This window comes from Manacus vitellinus, unplaced genomic scaffold, assembly GCF_001715985.3.
Source record: "Manacus vitellinus isolate BGI_N305 unplaced genomic scaffold, ASM171598v3 scaffold_11_pilon, whole genome shotgun sequence".
Lineage (NCBI taxonomy): Eukaryota > Metazoa > Chordata > Aves > Passeriformes > Pipridae > Manacus > Manacus vitellinus.
The window spans coordinates 18,751,964-18,771,928 of record NW_021938895.1 but is presented as its reverse complement, the minus strand read 5'-3'; the positions used below and the strand labels follow the sequence as shown (position 1 = coordinate 18,771,928).

The 19,965-nt window shown below is 34.0% G+C and overlaps 1 protein-coding gene across 1 annotated transcript in view; it reads left to right on the top strand.

Annotated features, from left to right (window-relative positions):
- The window catches only part of CSMD1 (CUB and Sushi multiple domains 1), a gene marked incomplete at its 5' end in the record, with an annotated part of 865,314 nt that overhangs the window by 662,007 nt on the left and 183,342 nt on the right, over window positions 1-19,965 (top strand). Inside the window, 3 exons of the mRNA XM_018088901.3 lie at window positions 7,945-8,136; window positions 11,897-12,023; window positions 13,867-14,069. Coding sequence (XP_017944390.2) covers window positions 7,945-8,136; window positions 11,897-12,023; window positions 13,867-14,069 — 522 coding nt within the window. The remainder of the gene's footprint in view (window positions 1-7,944; window positions 8,137-11,896; window positions 12,024-13,866; window positions 14,070-19,965) is intronic.

Sequence of the window (19,965 nt, the reverse complement as noted above, 5' to 3'; positions counted from 1 at the left end):
TGTTTACATAAATTTTTTACATATTGCTCATGTTAAGAAAAATTGCTGAAATTCTTGTTAGAAAGTATTATCCATTGAATGACTGTTTCATTTGTATAGGCAAAATTAATTGCCAATAGATTGAAAAGCTTCCAAGAAATTAAAAGTGTACCTCCCACCTTCCAAAGGATACAAAGCAACAGGTATCAAAAATGCTTGGGAATTACTTTTACTGTACAATTAAGTAGAAATATATCCATTTATTTGAAAAACCCCCATGGCTTACTTATTCTCTTTAAGATGATCTCTGTTAGAATGTAAAATACTCAGTTCCCGAGACCTAAAAATATTTCAGTCCTTCTTTCAAAAAATTTACAGATCCAAGAGAGAGGTCTGGAGCTAATTTTGTCCCAGTGCACACAGCCCATGCTTATTTGTCATCATAGGCTCTTTGAAAGTTCATGGAAGTTTCTGATACCTCACTATAGCCACATTATCCAGACACTTTTCTTTCTATAGATTTTTCTATCATTCTAATTAGGTAGAGATTTTTGTAATTGGCCAATTTTCCAGTACGTTTTTCCCTGCAACTGTAGGTTTCAATAGCACATAAATGGTTCCAAGACAGAATGAAAATGCTAAGAACTCTTATTTTGGATTGCATTGATTTAATTAAATAGATTATGTTATGGATGTTTAGGATGCAGCAACTGCAGAATGAGTATTCGTTGGCATTTATATGCATTTACATGCATTTAGAAATCCAAGAACATAAACTTAAGTACCATTACTTTTAATTACTCTTTGGTAGTTCAAACATATGAACAGTTGATATGTGTTAAACATATCAGCTATGTTTATGAGCTTAAATAACTTCAGATTTAGGTAACACTAAAACAGTTATTGATGTTACCAATGTTTTCATATTACCTTTAGTTTATAATATTAAAACATCTGTTAATATTTTTGTGTATGTACTGAAAGAGTATTTATATATGCATTTATCCTTCTTTTTTGAAGTCATGCAAAAATATTTTATCACATCACTTTCAGAAGTTGAAGATAGATTATAGGGGATTTGTGTACTCTTCCATGGAACTATATTATTATAAACTTATTCATGTGAGCTAAGACCAGTGATAGTGTTGACATACACCTACAGGATATAATTGTTATATTTTGAGGCCCTGAATATCTTTAGATTATGCATCTAAAGTTTTGAAAGTAACCCCAATGGCATTTCTTTTGTAATGTCTTTCCAGTTTTGTCTGGAGGCTTTTTATTTAGGATCTTACTGCAAATCAACAGAGTTCACAGAAGTCACAACACAGGTTCATGCTCTTGAATTTACAAGAAGAATTCCTTTATTTGGTGGTTACAGTTTTCTGGAATCATATCTGAGGCCAAGGTTCCATGATCATTAGAAATGAATCTGTGCAGCATCAGAATGCCCAGCAGTGCAAATCTGATCTGAATCTGGCACAAACACATGATTGAATTTCTGTGAAATTAACTATAGCATACAGAAGGAAACTTATAAGCATTTTGCGCTTTTATGGCAATTTTATATATGGTTTGGCATAAAGTCAGAATGCAATTGACAAACAATAATTAATTCAACATAGCCATAAATAAAGCTAATATGTCAAAAAGCTATTGAACAAATTTGCACCACAGGACCACAGTATTAAGGGCTGTGATGTTACATTTATTTTACTGTCAGTTCAGTTACTTCCTCTGCTTTCTCTCTCTTCTTTCTCTGTTATCTTCCATCTCCATGAGTAAAGTTTTAATTGCCATAGTATATTTAGTGCCAAAGCATGAAAAAGGTTTACTAAGCCAGAAAGAAGGAAAAAAAAAAAAAAGAACAGGAAGGAATAAAGCCCTGCAACCTAATTTCTTGGCTGCTGATAGAGGACCTATATTCTGATCCCTAATAACACTGTGCTTATATGTTCTACTAAGTCAGTCATTATGTAACATACATCAGCATACCTTTGTGCAGGAACTAAAATTTGGATGAGTACTGTACCTCACAATTCAGAGTATCTTTGTTGCTTTTATCCATTCATAAATGTCTTAGTGGTGAACTCAATATTAGAGTTTCAAAGTAGGGACCAAGTATCTAAAGGTTGGTAATGCATGCCTTTGGGTGCTTACTTTTTCATGTGTCTGGCTTTAGGTGAATGATTGTTTGAAAATACCTTAGGACTTCTTCCAGAAGTAGGGGTGAGAAATTATTTGGTTTATATTATTAACTTTTAATTTGGCCATTGTAGGTTTACATGCAGTGTAAATGTGTGTGTATATATATATATATGTGTGTATAAATATATATATATATAGTAAGTGAACGGTATTCTTCTTTTCCAAATGGGTGAAGGGAACATTTGCAGATACCTCAGAACTTCATCAGCTTCTGTTAAAAGTGCACTGTGCAATATGGAATCTCTGAAAATTTGCCTAGGAGACGCAAAATGAACACTCACTTCTTCATATTGATGACAGGCTGGGGAAGGTACAAACTTGAAGCTGAACTGGGAGATGTACTTCATGCATGCACATAGTATACTTCACCCACTAATGGGCACCAAATCCAGCCCAAAGCAAAAACACTTGAGTGCAGATAGTGTGGACATCATGTCCTCAGCTTCATTGTTACACTACCCAGATTTGCTTCTACTATACTGTGCTGCTTACTAATGTGGCTAGTACCACAGACCCCATCAAAATTAAACTGAGTTGAAAGAAGTTATAATTAATAGTCTACATATATTACAGAGGTGTCAGTAATCTTTACCCTGACAACTAGTATTTCTATATTCCTGATTATTTACATCAAATATGACAGAGCAAATCATGTTTGATAAATAATGTCAGGTGGCAGCCAGTCATCAATATATATTCTAGCTGGTTTGGTTTTAATTTAACTGGCTTTTATTCATTCATTGTTCTGATAATCCTATAATGAAACTCAAGAATAAGATAATTGGCAGCAATTTGCCAGTACAATAATCTTTCTCAGCAGTAAGAATATTGGTAGAATTTCTCTGACTGCTGGCTTGTTTCAGTGTTAGATAAACCCAAGCGCTGTGATTATGTGGAGCTCATGACCATATTTCATTGCTATGAAAGTTCACAGAGTCTACTTAAACACTGGAGTTTGGTTTCAAAATTTCTACAATGAGATTTCACAACAATATGGTTCTTTATGACAAATTACACCATATGTACAAGAGTATCAGGCAAAAAGGAAATGGAAAGTTCTAATTTTTGTGTGTGAGGGGAAAGGGAATAAATTGGGTAGGAAGAGCTGGAAAGGCAGCTTGCCAGTGAACACACAGGGCTAGATCCTGATGTATTTGCACACGATGAGCAGCATCTACATGTACGTGAAATACCACGATTTTTAGTAGACCTCCTGAGAAACAGAGATAATCTTGCTGGTGGAGAAGTGTAGTGAACATGTGGTTACAAATTATGTACTGTTACTCTTATATTTTCTTCCAGAATATACAAAATGACATTTTAAAAATTTAGCGTTGATAGGAGAAATAGGAACTTTACTCATAGTATTCCAGAATGCCCAAATAAGGAACACTATCATCTTAAAGAAGTCCTCAAGGATTAGATAATGGATATACTCGAGCACAGAGGATGTAAACTAAGCTCTGTGTACCCAAACAAAATAAAATAAAGAATAAACATGACAGTTTTTGGTGGCAAAGTACCATGATGCTGTACCTGCTCAAAAACTGAGGTCAAGACAATGAAGAAGACCCAGAAGGACCAAACAAGGATTTCCATAGGGAAGTGACTATGTAAAGCAAACTAATGAATATGTGTTAGCAAGCAAGGTTATCTAATGAATATGTAAATAATATGTGTAATAAAAACCCCTGTCCATCTGTCATTTGTCATGTTCGATTAGAGGAACTATCCTCTGCATGTCCAGCATGCTGAATAAAGAAGAATACCCTTTTTAACATCTAAGAATTGGTGTAAAGAAGTTTGTTTCTGCTGCTTTTCAGTATCACATAAAAGTCAGCAATTAGTTTGTTGGATGTCGTTGCAGAGAATATTCTATTTTTGAGATACAAAAAGCAAGAATACTCTTTATTTTGCCACACTGAATGTTTGTACAAAATTTCTTTTTCTAGGGATAATAGGTGCAAACAAACCTAAAAATTAAGAGAACTACTGGACTCTTACTGAATTATCAATACCTAGAAGAAATTAAAATCGGGGTGGTCTTTTGATAAAAATATCTCAATAATCTAAACAAACCAGCAAATTCTGAAGGGATAAGTGTCCTAAGGATATTTAAATTCAGGGTTTATATTTTTGTTTCCAGTTAGTTATTTTTATTTGCATGTTATTTTTAAATTTATTGTGTGTGAATTAGGAAATTGAATTCTGGTACCTAACACAGTGACTTGTTATATTCTCTATACTCATCTCATCTAACACTTTACCCCAAATAAATATTTGATTTGGATTTAAAATAGACTGACTGAAAAATATTAACTCCTCTATTGATATAAATGCTCTCACAAAGTATCAAAAATAAGATTTAAAAAAGCAATAGGCTTCTGTAAGGAACCTCATGTCCTTTGACACATGTAAAGGCTGAGAAATTCCTCTATGTACCACTGTGCACTCAGACACAGTGTTTTGCTATTTATGATTTTAGAGGTACTTTGTTGTTTACAGATACAGGAATACAGTTCAGTGAATATCTGTAGAGTGTGAGGCTCTTGAAGAAGTAGCCTTGGGATAGACAGGTAAAAAAGTCTTTCCACAGGCCAAAAAAAAATAATTTGGAGAACATGTAGCAATCTAAAATGCAAAGGAAGTGAAAAACCTCTATGTTAGTGGATACTTGAAGGTATAAGTGACTTACAATAATGATGTGAAGTATTAATAAGGTAAAATAAAAACTGGAATAGCTTTAGTGCTACTCAGTCCTATTTCAAAGCAAGAAGAGAGAAAGTGCAGGCTTCTCTCAAACTTCTAAAGTTTGTGACATGATCTCTTTACCTCTTCACATCTATCATGTATGTTTACACCTTGTGCAAAACTGAATGCTAACTGGAATACATGAAATCGTAGCAAGTCAGAACAATAATTTCAACTCAGTCTTGACATCTTCTGTAGTGCAGATGCCTGTATAGCAGACTAGAAAGGCTTGTTTGTCTAAAAGTTCATTTAATTTCAGCCAAATTTGTCTGTTATAAAAGACCACCAACCTCTCTCTGACAACCTTTTCTTCTTTATGTGGTAGAAGGAACTGGAGAATTAGTCTCTAACTATATATCATATTTATGGAAATTTTTTTCATGAGACGCAAATAGTTTCTTTAATCCAGGAAGTTTCTTTAATCCAGAATCTTCTGTCAATAATATGCCACTGCCTGTGATAGCCAAATGGTGCATCTACAAAGAATGGGAAAGTGTCTAAAAACAGGTGGCAAAGAAATAATGTTACACTGGCTCATGCTGTCAAATCCGCCTTAAAATATCATGTTATCTATCAAACTTACATTTTCAGGATTTTACATAAATGTCTCTGTATGTTTAATAAGGAAATTAAAATAACGAAATATAGCTATTTCTTGTGAAGTTCAGCTCATCTGAATGACCTAATCATCTTGGCTCTCTGTAGTGTGTGAAGAGAAATAGTCCTCTTTAGAATTGCACAGTCCATCCAATCTATTTTTTTTTATATTAGTATATTGAGTATGGCTGAGCTGGTGTTCATTTCCCCATAGCAGCCCTCACAGCTTTGCATTGGTAGCTAGAAAGTTGTTGATAACACACCAGTGTTTTGGCTCCTGCTGAGCACAGCATCAGCACTGTAACATTCCTTCCTCAGTCGAGGGCAAGATCCTGGGAGGGGACACAACTAGGACCCAAACTGACCAAAGGGATATTCCATACCATATGATGTCAACTCAGATGTAAAAGCTAAGGAAAAAAGGACGAAGAGGGGCATTCATTGTTTCCAATGGCTGCCTGCTAAGAAACCACCGTGTGTGATCATAGATACTCTTGACATAAAGGCTGCACTTCTGTTACTAAACTAAACTGTATCAAGGTATGAGTATGAACATGGAGATGTGATTTTTTAGACTGACAAGATTTTAGGGTAAATGCTAACATGCTTCTATGTTAACTTCTTCTATCTAGGACTTTCCCAAACAGTCATAATATAGTAGACAGATAGCTGAATTCCCAGGAAGTGGCTTGTAAACAGCTATACTCTTTCAAATAATTGAATTTAACAGTGCATGGCTATGGTCAGGGTACTCTTATTGGTCTTGGAGCTTGATATTTCTTAAGGTATTAGCACAGAGAGAGAAACAGTGTCTATGTGATGGAATGGCATTCTTTTTTGGGGTGCAATTCATTTTCCTTAAGTCCAGATACTCAAAATTCTGGGCCAGTATAGCCTACTATATAAAGAATCAATCTAGGCTCAGTTTAAAGTAAAGGTAGAAAATAAATGTCTCCAGAAGCTGATTGAACTGACTGATTCGAATATCTGTTAAAATAAGGAGTAGTTTATTTTCTAGAAAGTCATATTTCTTTACTGACTATGAAAGTTAGGTTAACTAGTTCGAATTTATCCTTCTAATTTTCAGAATCCTGAGTTATAACAGGTAAATAACAAACTTTGTGCCCAATAAGTGAACAAAGAAAACAAGGGTATTTTGTGTTTTCAGAGGACTCAGTTGACAGATATCTTCAGCATGTGTACAGGAAGGAAAGGTCCTCAGACTCCTTGCCATTTTTTCAGCTGTTGTTGATCTCAGTACCAGGAGGAAGGCAACAAGAAAAATGTGATACCGACTCTAGTTCGTGTATTTGTAAAATAATGAAAGGTTTTCTATAGTTATGTACTACTTAGTGAAGGACCTCACAGAATCATAGAATGGTTTGGATTGCAAGGGACCTTAAAGACTATCTAGTGCCAATGGCTCTAGGAAAGGAGCATCCACAACTTACCTGGGCAAGCTCAGGTATAGAATGAGCTGAAAACAGAAAACAGAAGGGAAGAACAGCAGTCTGATTCAGAAATCACTTAAAGAAGTTGTTCAGTCAAATAAGGATAGCAAAATGCAAAATATTTGTAGAGTCACAAGTACTTCCCTGGTAAGTCTACATGGCAGTCGAAAAGAAGAATCCACGATGAAGAAGAATCTGGAGTTGAGAAAGATGAATTTGGAACCTCTCTTTATGCTATTGCAAGAACTGGAACTCAAGGCAGAAGGAGAGATATAAAATGCATCTTTACATTTCAGCAATGCTATACAGAGAAAATGCAGAGAGGAATGGGTAAAATGTGGAAAGAGTTGTAGCTGCTGAGAGTAGATCTGCTCATTCCATGGAGCACAGAGGGAACTGTTTATCCCGTTCAGCATGTTGGTCGGCCAAAAAGGAGAATGCTAATTGAAAATCAGTTCTTCATTTCAGCAGAGATGAAACTGAAGCCATACTATCTTGATGCTAGGATGGATGAAATAGCCTTTCCATTTTCTTCCTGAGTTACCACTGTGGTGTCCTGCCTTCATTATGGAGATTAGATGAGGAAGTGAAGCTCCCACTTAGTGCCAAATACAGGATCGATACTTCCTTTCCACTGAATAAAATAGAATGAAAGCATAGAAGAGGTACAAATTAATAAATTTGTCACTAATCTTATTTTAGGATAGTATAGATAATATGCTCTCTTCAATAAGCTAATACAATAATCAAATATGAAATTAACAATTAGTTCCTGGTGTTTCAGTTTCTGAGTTTCCCAATTTATATATAATTTATCTTTGATCACTGGGGATACATCTAACGTAATTGAATCACAAGAATACAGTTTGAATCAGGATCAGATTCATTGGTATTATATCTTGTTTGATATTTTATATCTCCATGTCTTTTTTTCTTCTTTTCCCATTTCTGTTTGCAGGTTTTGACCTGGTGAAGTGTGAAGATCCTGGCATACCAAATTATGGCTACAAGATACGAGATGAAGGACATTTTATAGACACTGTCATTTTATACAGCTGTAATCCTGGCTATACAATGCATGGTAGTAGCATTATGACCTGCTTAAGTGGAGATCGAAGAGTTTGGGACAAACCTTTGCCTACTTGCATAGGTAATATGGATTGTGACAATGACTGGTAGGAGGTTTCAAGCAAAAAACCCAAATATTCTGTCTTTCTGTACTTCATCAGATGAAGTACAGAAACGTTTTAAATTTCAAGTAAAGATTTATTGTGGACATGGAAATATAACTTCTCTGAAATAGATGGCTGGCTATTAATGACTATAAAACTACTGGCAAACACTTCTCTCTTTGGAGCAGCCTTTGATGAAATACTACTGCTTTGGTTCTGATGATGCTCTGGGTCATCGAGTCTGATACGCTATCACAGGCAATGGTATTATCTAAATACTTCATAAACTAAGAAAGCCCCATCATACAGCAATTAAAATTGGTTTTGGTTTGTTTTTTTTTTACCTCATCAGTTTTCATCAGGATTTATTTCAGCATTTCATTCCTATGAAGCTACTTTCTAATTTCGTTCTCACATTAGTGGATTTTTTTATCTGCGTGCTCATGAGTCATTGTTGTCATTCTAGGATACCCCATCTGTCAGAGCTTCGAGGTAGACCTTTTCTTTAAATATCACGTCTTCAAGTGTCTAAAACTATGTTTCATTACAACCAATATAAATGTTAAATAGAGAATTACTAGGTGAGATGCAGAAAATAACACTGGTATAGCTATTACTCATTGTACCTTTACTAGACAGTTTTCATCCTCTAATTTTTTTTCCAATCCAGCAATTACCAGTGGCTTCTTGAGTTCAATTTTTACTTGATTGTTTTCTCATTCTTAGTTTTCCCATGAGTCTTTCTTTCTACGTGTCTTGTAGTGGTTAGTTTTTGCCTCTACTGCCTGCTGCAGGCAGATCACCAACTCCTTTCAGCACTCACGGCACCAGCAGGATCTTTGCTTGCTGCTTCTCTCCCATTTTGGGTGGTACATTCTCCATTCCAGGATCTGCTTCCTGCTGAACAAGTTCACAGACCTGCAGTCTACAAAAGAGGAAGCTCCCTTCCTTTCAAACAATCAACTTAACCAGAGGCTAAGTGCCGGAAAAACATCAGTGAACAGCATTTCTGTTGTCATAATAGAGGTGTTATTTTTCCCACTTGATTCTAGAATTATATCTGTAAGTTTTTTCCTATATGTATATGAGAGGTCAAAACAACTCTATCCAGTTTTGATTTAAAGACTTTTCCAGGTTCTTTATACATTCATGTCCTCAAGCTCCTCAGTTTAATTGGCTAGCTTCCTTTTCCTCTAAGTTTGCCCTTTTGTAGAGAAAAGCCATAATTAGCCCTACCTTTGCCTATCTCCCCACTTAATTTAAATGAAGTTGTTACTCTAAGGTCATTTTCTGCAACATTTGCTTGTGCCTGTGTTCACTACCAAGTAAGTATTTGAAGCAACTCTCTAAAATACTTCAAGTCTATTAGATGAATAAATCCAACCATCTACCTATTTCCTTTTCTTTGCATGATGATTTGTCTTCTGATCTGTATGTGGGATGTTAAAATCTCAACCATACAATATTTAAAATAATAATAATAATAAAAATAAAAAATTCCCATACTCCAATCTAACCTGGAGAAAGCTAGGTAACCCAGGATGAAGCGAATCTAAAGAAAATTGCCATCTTTGCTCCAGTAGAATATCTTTCATAATCCTTCTCAAAAATATTTTTGCCCAATACGTATGTTTTTCATGCTGACTTTATTTAGTTTGCTGCTTTCCTGTTATGTAATGCCCCTTCCAGTCAGGAATGTCTAGCTGTATTTCCAGTTTTCTTGGTAACAGCATACTTTTAAGCTTCTATATTTCCCTCATGATTGCCACTCTGTCTTTTTCCCTTTCTTTTTTTTTCCTTTATACTTTGATTTGTGCCTGGTGTGACTAGATTTGATTTCTGTATTTTATTTCTAAGCTTTTTGAATCACTTGTACCACAATTTCTTGAGTATCTTATTACATCTCTAAGTGACATTATGTTCCACTATCAAGTTTCTTTTAATATCCTGAGACAGATTTTGGTCTTACTTTCCATCTTTTTAACCAAAAATTATCTTTCTATGTACTTTTATCTCACTACACACATTTTTAATTGCTGTCCTTGATCCTCTTTAAAATCAAATTTTACCATTGCATCAGTTTTATATGACGCGTCTTCTTGTTTCTTAGTTTAGAAGTCTTCTGAAGCATTAATTAGTTCCCCAAGAAGTCAAATGTTCACTATCCTCTCTTAAAATCTTCTAAGTGACTCTTTCTCAATAGTCTTTTGCAAACAGTCTGTTATCATCATTAAATTATAGGGGTTTTTTACTGTTCTGTGTGCAGGAAAACTTGTCACGAATATCCCTGGAAACTCCGTTAAGCATCTGCAGATTATTTCATGCTTTTTTTCCCTCACTTCAGAGTATTTATAAAATCTGTTCTTCCATTAGTTTTATCTTATGTTATCACAGTTTGATCTTTTCCTACTCTGATTTGAATGACTCATTTTTCTTCCTTTTTCTGAAGTTGTCATGAGCTTCCAAACATCAGTTTCTTTCTTAGGCATATTTTCATAACATCCTCCTCTTTGTGGAGATTTTTTTTTTTCTTTTTGTCTTGTGTTTTAGATCAGCATTTGATATTTGCTGTTCTTTTCAGTTACATATTCTTCATTGTCTTTACTACCATTTCAGTCTCACTAAAAAATCAAACCTATTCATAGACATATTCTACATATTTTACACTTAGTCATTTTAGTGATACACTGCTGTATTGGTCTTAACACTCATTTTAATTTTTTTCCTATGTTCTAAACCTTAAAGAAGAAAACCAGTGAATTCTGGTAATTCCTTCTCTAGAAGATTATAGGACTTGTTTGAATATTAGTCACTTCTATTAGTTATAATATAGTTGTTTATATAGTATATTCTTGGAGGTGGTGATTTTACGGTGCGCTTATTCTGCATATTTTAGGAATACGACATGCATAAGTAGGAATTAAAGTAAATCACTTAACTGAAGAGTCACTGATCCTTTTTGGTTCATTGGCATGTGGCTGTTACATGGTTTCTTTTCATCAGAGGTGTCTTTATACTGGCCAGACAACAGCATGATGCTCTAAGCAAGCAACATAAGAATAATTTGCTTCAGGATGCTTAGCACTGCTATTCGTCTCTCCAAAAAGATAGCATTGATAAAATTCTTTTAAAACAGACATGGCATACTATCAAGTCATAGCTTTCTAATTTATTCTTTCACTTTGCAAACATATGGCATTTAAATTTTTAAATACTAAAGGAGATTGCTAGGCAATACCTAACTGCTTTATGATCTAATTAAACTTGAAGTTATATGGAAGTAACTTGAAAAACATTAAACTATAAACATTTTGACATTAGAACAACAGAGAAAGCTATTTTAATTACAAAATTCCATGTTGTAAAGTTGAATTCAAACATTCAGTGTTACTTAAAAAAGGCAAACATTAGATGAGGTATTTCTGAAACATTTTTGCTATCTTGCTGATGTGAAAATTGTACTTTTGTAGTCTCAATTCATATTGAACTACTCTGGTAAGTTTAGTAACATAATCACAGAAGTATACTTTATTCCTTTATAACAAGGTAGGAATGAGATCATTATATGTGCATTTTTAACTTATATACATGTCCTAGTTTGCGTCTGTGTGTACTTCTTCAGAGTACACAAGTCATTCTGTTAACTTTTTAGAAAACACAGAGTAGTGGAATGGGCAGAAAATGGAAGTGCAAATTAATATGGTCTTGTTACAAATAAATGTAATCCTTATTTTGTAGCTGAGTGTGGTGGTCGAATTCATGCTGCTACATCAGGGCGCATTTTGTCCCCTGGTTACCCAGCACCATATGACAACAATCTTCATTGCACTTGGATTATTGAAGCAGATCCAGGAAAGACAATAAGGTACATGTTTAATTTCAGTATTTATTGTTGACTTCAGTATTTTATAAATTTTAATCTATGCCTTACATTCTCACATTTTTATACACAAGCTACTGATTTTCACTGGGGAGGGAGGCATCATGTTGGTTTACCACGGTTGCTTACCTATTCAGGTGTAAAGTCACAGGATATAGGACATGACAATCGACCTAGGAACTTGCCCAAATTCTTACTCAAGATGTGTTTTGAGTATCACCTAGCCCAAAAGTTGTCTTCTTTTACACCAGAACAACATGAGATTCCACGAACACCGAATAAGTTACAGTGTTAGTCAGTAGTATTAAACAGCTCACATAGGGGTGAACAAGAACCTCCAGAACCTGCATAATAAGAAAATCCACATTGATTGCAGGTAGGAAAATGGAGGTGCATTCCCTCATCCTCTCCACAAGATAGCTCCCCCAGCACAGCAAGACCATCAATGCCAGAGCAAAGCACAGAGCCGTCATTTGAATTAACATATTGCCAAACTCACCAAAATAAAGAGATAAGCAGTGAAGCCAACAAACTCCATGACCTGCACAGGAACTTGACATTCAATTACTACCACAGCTATAGCACTCTTAATACAAAACTGATATTATCTCAGTCCTCACACTGGGCTCTGAAAAGGTCTGCAGTGAGTTGACACTGACTGGATACCAGCTGCCCACCAAGCCACTCTATCACTGCCCTCCTCAGCAGGATGGGATAGGGAGAAAATAACATGAAAAAACCCCTTGTGAATCAAAATAAAGTCAGTTTAATAAAGCAAAAACAAATGCTGTGCTTGCATGGGAGCAAAGGAAAACAAAGTATTTATTTTCTACTTCCTGTCAGTAGGTGATGGCCAGCCACTTCTCAGGAAGTAGGGTGTCGGTATGTGTTGCTCTGGAAGACAAACATTATAATCAAAGAGTCACAGAATATTCTGATTTGGAAAGGACCCACATGCAGAGCAATATAAGTAAATGGCAAGTTATTCACTGGGAGGTTTTTTTCCTTTTTTCTTTTTTTTTGTAATGCTGTTTCACTAAGCCAAATATTGAATTCACTGTATCATAGGTCATTTCAAAGCATCCTTTTCATTTAAATCACAATTTTCAAATTAATGATTTCCAGTTAATGACAAATGAGATGAAGAAATGTCAACACACAACTATTTGAAACAAATGAAAAAAGAAGTTTTGATATTTACCTATTAGATTTCTTCAGTGTTAAAAATGTAAGCAGTCAGGACTTGAATTCAATGCAAATATTTTGACTAATTACATAACATTCCTAAACACTTTTATAAATATAATTCTTCATCTGGAGATAATAGAGATTATTCTAATACAATTTTATATTATATGATTTTTAGCAAAGACAAAATATATGAGCATTTTCTCTCTTTGTATAGGAAAGAAAATGCCATGCTAACAAAGCTTCTTGTGCTATGTGTTCTACTGTAGTTACTGGGGTTTTTTTAATTGCATATAATTCAAGCAAATGAACGTTCTCATTTAAATAAAAATAGTGAAATCATAGTTCTTATACCTTTAAATATTTATCTTAAAAATAAGTTAATTTATGGACTTAAAAATTAAGTCTTAAGGACTTATGCCCTAATGGCGTTTTCTGTAATTCAGATATTTTTTGAACAGAATTGTATCTCTTACAAAATCAACTCATTCAACAGAAGAATTGGATAACTCTGCAGGACCACGAGCTCTTCTTCAGTCCTACACAGTGTCTTGAAACTACAGTTTGGGAATGATTGCTTGCAGTTTTGTGTAATTGTGTTTAATAAATAATGTACAGTGCTCTTACTTTCTCTTTGCAGTCTGCATTTTATTGTTTTTGATACTGAGGTTGCTCATGACATCTTGAAGGTGTGGGATGGGCCTGTTGAGAGTAGCATACTTCTGAAAGAATGGAGTGGCTCAGCTCTTCCAGAGGATATTCACAGCACTTTCAACTCATTAACATTACAATTTGACAGTGATTTCTTCATCAGCAAATCAGGCTTCTCGATTCAGTTTTCAAGTATGTAAATATTTTTTTTCATCTCAAATACAATAAGTACATAAATTATTTATAAATGTTATTCCTATATATATTAACTGTTTCTCATCTTCCAGCTTCCTCAGTCTTTAGAAGAAAAGAGATTATATTATTTTAATTATTTTATATATTTTTGCAAATAACTACAACTAGGGAGAATTTTTGGATTTGCTTTGAATGTTTATGTTTTCTTATTCCTTGTTTTGCCAGTAACCACATGCCTAGCATTATCTAATTAGCATTATTTAATAAGTCAATACATGTCTGTACATACAGAATTTTCTTCTGTGCAAATAGTTTTAAATGTTCCTACCAGTGCTACTTAATAATATATTATTACATATTTATTCCTTAAATTAGTTGGATTCTTTTTCTCAAAACATTGTTTGTGTGGATGCATTGGATGCATCATTTTTATGACCTTAAACTCTTTGTCTAAATGATTAAACAAAGCATAAAATACACCTTACCATTGATGCCTTAAGATCCTTTTAGTTTTTTTATTTTTCTAATTTTTATAAGCTTTATAAGTAGTTATATAGTAGAAGTAGATATTAGAAGTAGCTGTATTATATCTCACCCTTTAGCACAGTAGTTTACACATTCCTCAACCCATATTACCCCATTCCATGCTCCCCATATCAATATCCTCTGAATTCCATTAGAAAATGTTTAGTCTCTTGTCAAAGTAGGCCTATTTTGTTTAGAGAACGCTTGTACCTTGGCCTAAACCACAAAAGTACAGTCAAGAACTGTGCTGTGTGCACTCTGTACCCTGAAGAAGATGAAGATGATGAAGAGGTGGTCTCAAAAAGCCCCTAGCCCCAATTCCCAGGGGGTGGGGTGAGGGAGGATCAGGGCAAAAGCCACGAGGTGGAAATATCTGGGATTGGACAGACAGTATTATAAAGTGTAACAACTGTACACGGGGGGGATGCAAGCGTCATGTACTCTTTATGCCTAGGCACAAATTAAAATCCTTTCCTTATCTCACCTCCAAAACTAATTTACCTTGGAGTTTTTTTCTCCCTGAATTTTCTTTAGATATCATATTGAAATACACTTAAATATTACTATTAAACTAATCAAATTTATCTTCAGGTAGAAAGGGAAAGCTCCTCTATACAGAGAGAAGCTATGATAAATATTGCACAAGTGATCAATATTGTAAAACTGAGTAAGTGAAGTTTTTCTATGGTATTCTGACTGAAATGTTAAAGACTGAGGGTAGGACTGCAGGGAGACAATATCATTGTCTTTAACTCAGTTGTTGCATCCTTATATGTCTATATATAATGTATGTGAGTGTATTTCTGCTCAGGACATAGGAAAATTATGAATTAATAAAATTGTTGAGAGTAGAAGAATTATTCTCCATAGACACATAGTCATTCAGAAGTAAAGGGTTCTAATAAGTGGTCAGTCATTATTATTTGCATGAAAATATAAACTTTGGGGGTTTCCTAGCCTCTGAATAATGCATTTTACATTTATCTGTTTAATTCATTTTACATGATTTTTCTGAATGCTGTACCCACTCCCACAACAACAGACTCTTTCACTAGCCCTAAAATCCTAGTTAAAAATATGGAAAATGAATTAAAGATGAAGAGCAGACTAAATGTTTCCAAAATTTCTGAAAAATGTGCAATATAATATGCTGCTTTTCATGGGTTTTTTTTTGAAAAAAGAGATAAATTTTACATTTGTGGAAATAAAGGGTTTTTTTTTCCTCTATTAGGATTAGCGAACACACTTAAGGTTGAATTGTATGAAAATAATTATAAGTTTATGCACAGGTTTTGGTAGGATAGAAATATTTAAGCAGTTATATTTGTCAACATGTTCCTTAGCCTTCAGTGATACTAATAGTAAGTAGAAGACAATTTAATACTTTGAGAGTGAAGAACCAATTTTGCCATCTTGATGTAATACCACTGAGTTATTAAGCTGGGAATTGCAGAATATGTCTTACTGGAATTAGTTGGAATTAGTGATGAAGAGCTGAATACTTCAGCTCGGGTAAAGGGAAAATAAAATTTTGTTCACTCTGCTTGACAAGTGGAATGTGTTATTAATTTTTTAATTGTAAGGAGTAAAAAATAAGATTTAAGGAATATATGGAAGTAAATGTTTAATTATTTCATAAAAAAATCAGAGCTTAGTTTATTTAGTCTCCTCGAGGCAATGAGCAGACCACTGTGGCCTTGATCTGTAAAGGATTTAAAGTAATTAATCTATGGTTAAGTGAGGATCTTTGCATGCTTTAGTATTTATCATGTTTTCAAACTGTAGGGCAGTTTAGAGCAAAGCCGCACAGAATATTGACATTTCAGTACTTCAGTAGCTTGTAACTCAACACATAAGAGATTCCTAAGTTTCTTAAAATTTTTCTCCTGGCGATGGCAGACGGCGTAGACATTTTATTACAAGTTTTAGGAAGGTAACTGATGAAGTTCTGGTTCTTTGTGTCACTTGAAGAATTTTCAAGTGTTGTATCTATTAATGACTACATTTTCTTTATTTGTTAAAGACAATTGAAGAAGTAAACTTCAGGTGCAGTATTGCACAGGATTGGAAAACTTGCAATAATGCAGCTTCTGTATTGGATTATGCAATTGGAACAAATGTGTACATCCTTTTGGGATGATGCAAAGGATATACACTTGAGAATATCAGGTCAAATGAACAACTTAAACACAAAACATTAAAGTGCTAATCTTCAGCTAGAGAATTTGTTTCATTGTGCTGACTACTCTATATTTTGCACTCTAAAATGTCTTTACTGCAACTACCTAAAAAAAAGTGAAAGGATAGTGTGAAGTAGATCAGAAAATATCACCTATAAACTACTTATTGTTGATTGTAAATGTAATTAGAGATATTTTAATGCAAAAAAATATAATTGGCTGTTTCAAAATGTTTGAACATGGTTTAAAGTGCCCTGTCTTGCCCACTCAGCTCAACATGTAGTGTACAAGGACATGAACTGACAAGAGTGATTATGTTAATTGTAATCAGTCTAATGCTTTTCATTAAAACTTAATTATCATTTAGTCGTGCATAAAAGGACAAAAAAATGGAGGTCACTGTAAAAAACTGACCTTTACTCTGGGAGTTAAATACATTTAAGCTATGTGTTACAAGCCAGGGATGTCAACCAACTCTTTCTGGTGTTGATACAAACAGGAAAAACAAGAAGGGTATGGGCAGATTTGATATTTGACTTCTTTATTGCAAGAAACAAAGTTACTGGAAGCAAAAAATTGCTGCATAAGTTAACCATAAAAAAAAATGTTTTCTAAGCTAGCTTAATTCTGTCCTATGTGTCTAAGGTAAATGGGATAAATGTCCATCTGAGGTTGCATTTTTCTTTTTATCAGCTACAGGTCTAAATATACTCACATACGCTAATTTTCAAACTTCTGGAAATTTAAGGGTAGGTCTTTAACAGGTGTCTTCCTTTGAGATACCATAAGATATCCTGGCTAGTCTCCATCTGCCACTGCAGAAGGTCACACAGCCATAAGTCTTTGCTCCCGTCTTCCAGTCTTGTGTTGATATCTTGGATATTATAAGGCATCTTGAACGAGACTAGTGTTGAAGCAGATCAATCTTGCCCTGAATGTTTAATCATCCGCTGCTCTAGACTTCTGAAAGCCCATCCATACTAGTGGATGCTCCATTGTTTTTATTGACTCAAAGTTTATTTTATTTAGAGTTTTTTATCTCTAACCATATAAGTTTTTTACTTGATATTTAGCAAAAAAAAATAGAAGTGACAGATGATAGGAACAGCACTGGCGTTTCTAGTCATATCGTCATTCTTACAGGCTCTGATAGCCTTAGTTAAACAATACCTAATATTAGTTCTACACTTACAGTCTAACCTTTTTTCTTCAGCTAAATGATGCATTTATAGTCCCTCAGTTGGTTTTATAGATTTTAGTCCTTAAGGCCAATAATACGTCAAAAGATTATTAACATTCTTAAAATGAAACAAAGACAACAACCATTTTTGCAGATGCCTTGCTTTTCTAGAGTCAAAACCAACTGTGATAATTTTCTATACCTACCTCTCTTAGCTATGGTATCCAGTAAGAATGCACTATTAACAATGTATCTAGCAATCTATCTCTTCTTTCATATGAAGAAAAATGTTAGCTTCTTTAGCTAATATAGAACAACCAGCAAATCATTAACAAAGTAGCAAAAAGTTTTTTCTCAATTTATTTTAATATTTCTATCTTACTAGAAGAACTTGAGACATTCATTTCACTAAAAGAGAATATACAAAACAAAGGCATTTGTATAGTTTTTTTAGTCTGATTTTTGTTTTTCTGTTGTTTTTCTTCTCTGAGTATTTTTAAATGTTGCTCTTGAAGTCAATGTAGATATAAGCAACAACAACTAAAGATGCCTGACTAAATTTTTAACTTAACAATTATGATAGTAAAAAACAAACAACTTACACCAACCAGTTAATTAGAATAATTATTTGGAAATTATTCTGTCGGATGTTGACATATTTGTTGACAATTTACCTCCTCTGGCAAAAGTTTAACCACTAGCGGTTGTTAGTAGCTAATGACACTGGTCTTAATCTGACAAATATGTTTAAGCAATGATGACTGCTTTTATTCAGTTCTGTAATTCCATTTGATCATTTATTTGTCTAGAGCAACTCTCACAGTAACTGTGTCACCTATCTTAAACTGTTTCTTGAAAATTCTTTTTTTAGTTCTAAGATATCTTTTAATCACTTACCTAATGACCTGAGCATTTAAATAGTATAAGTATTTCCGTGACAGAATCTTCATTGCTGGAATTCATTGTGCAGTTGTTCCAGATTGGTTCACAATTAAATTATTGGGAAAAGGGGATTAGCACAAAAGTATACTTTAAAAGAAATTTACACATGCATAATCAAATATCTGCCTTACTAACTAAATAAATTTTGAGTTCAATGAAAATGAAGTCCAGGAAGACATCCCTTGTTAAAATTAAAATAAAAGGACACAAGATGCAGGAATTCAAGATTCCCTTTTAAAGTCTGTAACTTAATAATTTCACAGTTCAGTTTCTCTCTTGCTGTCTGTGATGTTATAAATGTTGCATTGCATGCTTACAATAACACAGTAATGAAACTCTGTCAATGCATTCCTATCCATCATCTAATCTATGGCCCGGGGAAGACATCCTCAGCCTCATAGAGGGTAATAGGTTTTCATTTGGTTACTGTGGAACTAAGCAAAAATGAATCTTGCAGATTACTTTGATGGTTAGCTCTAAACTTGTGAGCTTCTGTACTTCAGACTTTATGAAAGGGGCTGCACTGGCATTTGGATTTCCTTTTTCTTTACATTCTTGGACAATACAGGACATTTAAATAGGTGATCGATGTTAATTTGGACAGTTCTTAGTCTGTACATTTGGACATGTTATGTGAGTTCCTTTCTAGAGAACAAATGTTACTCTTTCACATTTGGAAATGTTTGTTAGTCTGAAATCACTGTAAATCCTACGTACAATGTCTCAACTTTGATAAACAAAAATCTTTCTCAAACCTCTTATTATTATGCAAGCATAATGCATTAAACAGGAAAAGCTTGTGCAAATTTACAAGCCTAGCTCCTAAAAAGTCTGTAGTATTTCTTTAACCATGTGTACTAGAAAAAAATAGCGTCTGCTACACAACACTACAGCAAATGTATCACATGATTGTTACAAGAGACATAGTGAAAATGATATGGATGAAGATGATGTTTTTCTTCCCTAGAGGTACAATAGAATACAGGCTAACAAAATTACTTAGAACAATAGTAAAAAGATAAAGTAGACAAAACTCTAACATATTGCTCACAAATCTACAGACACA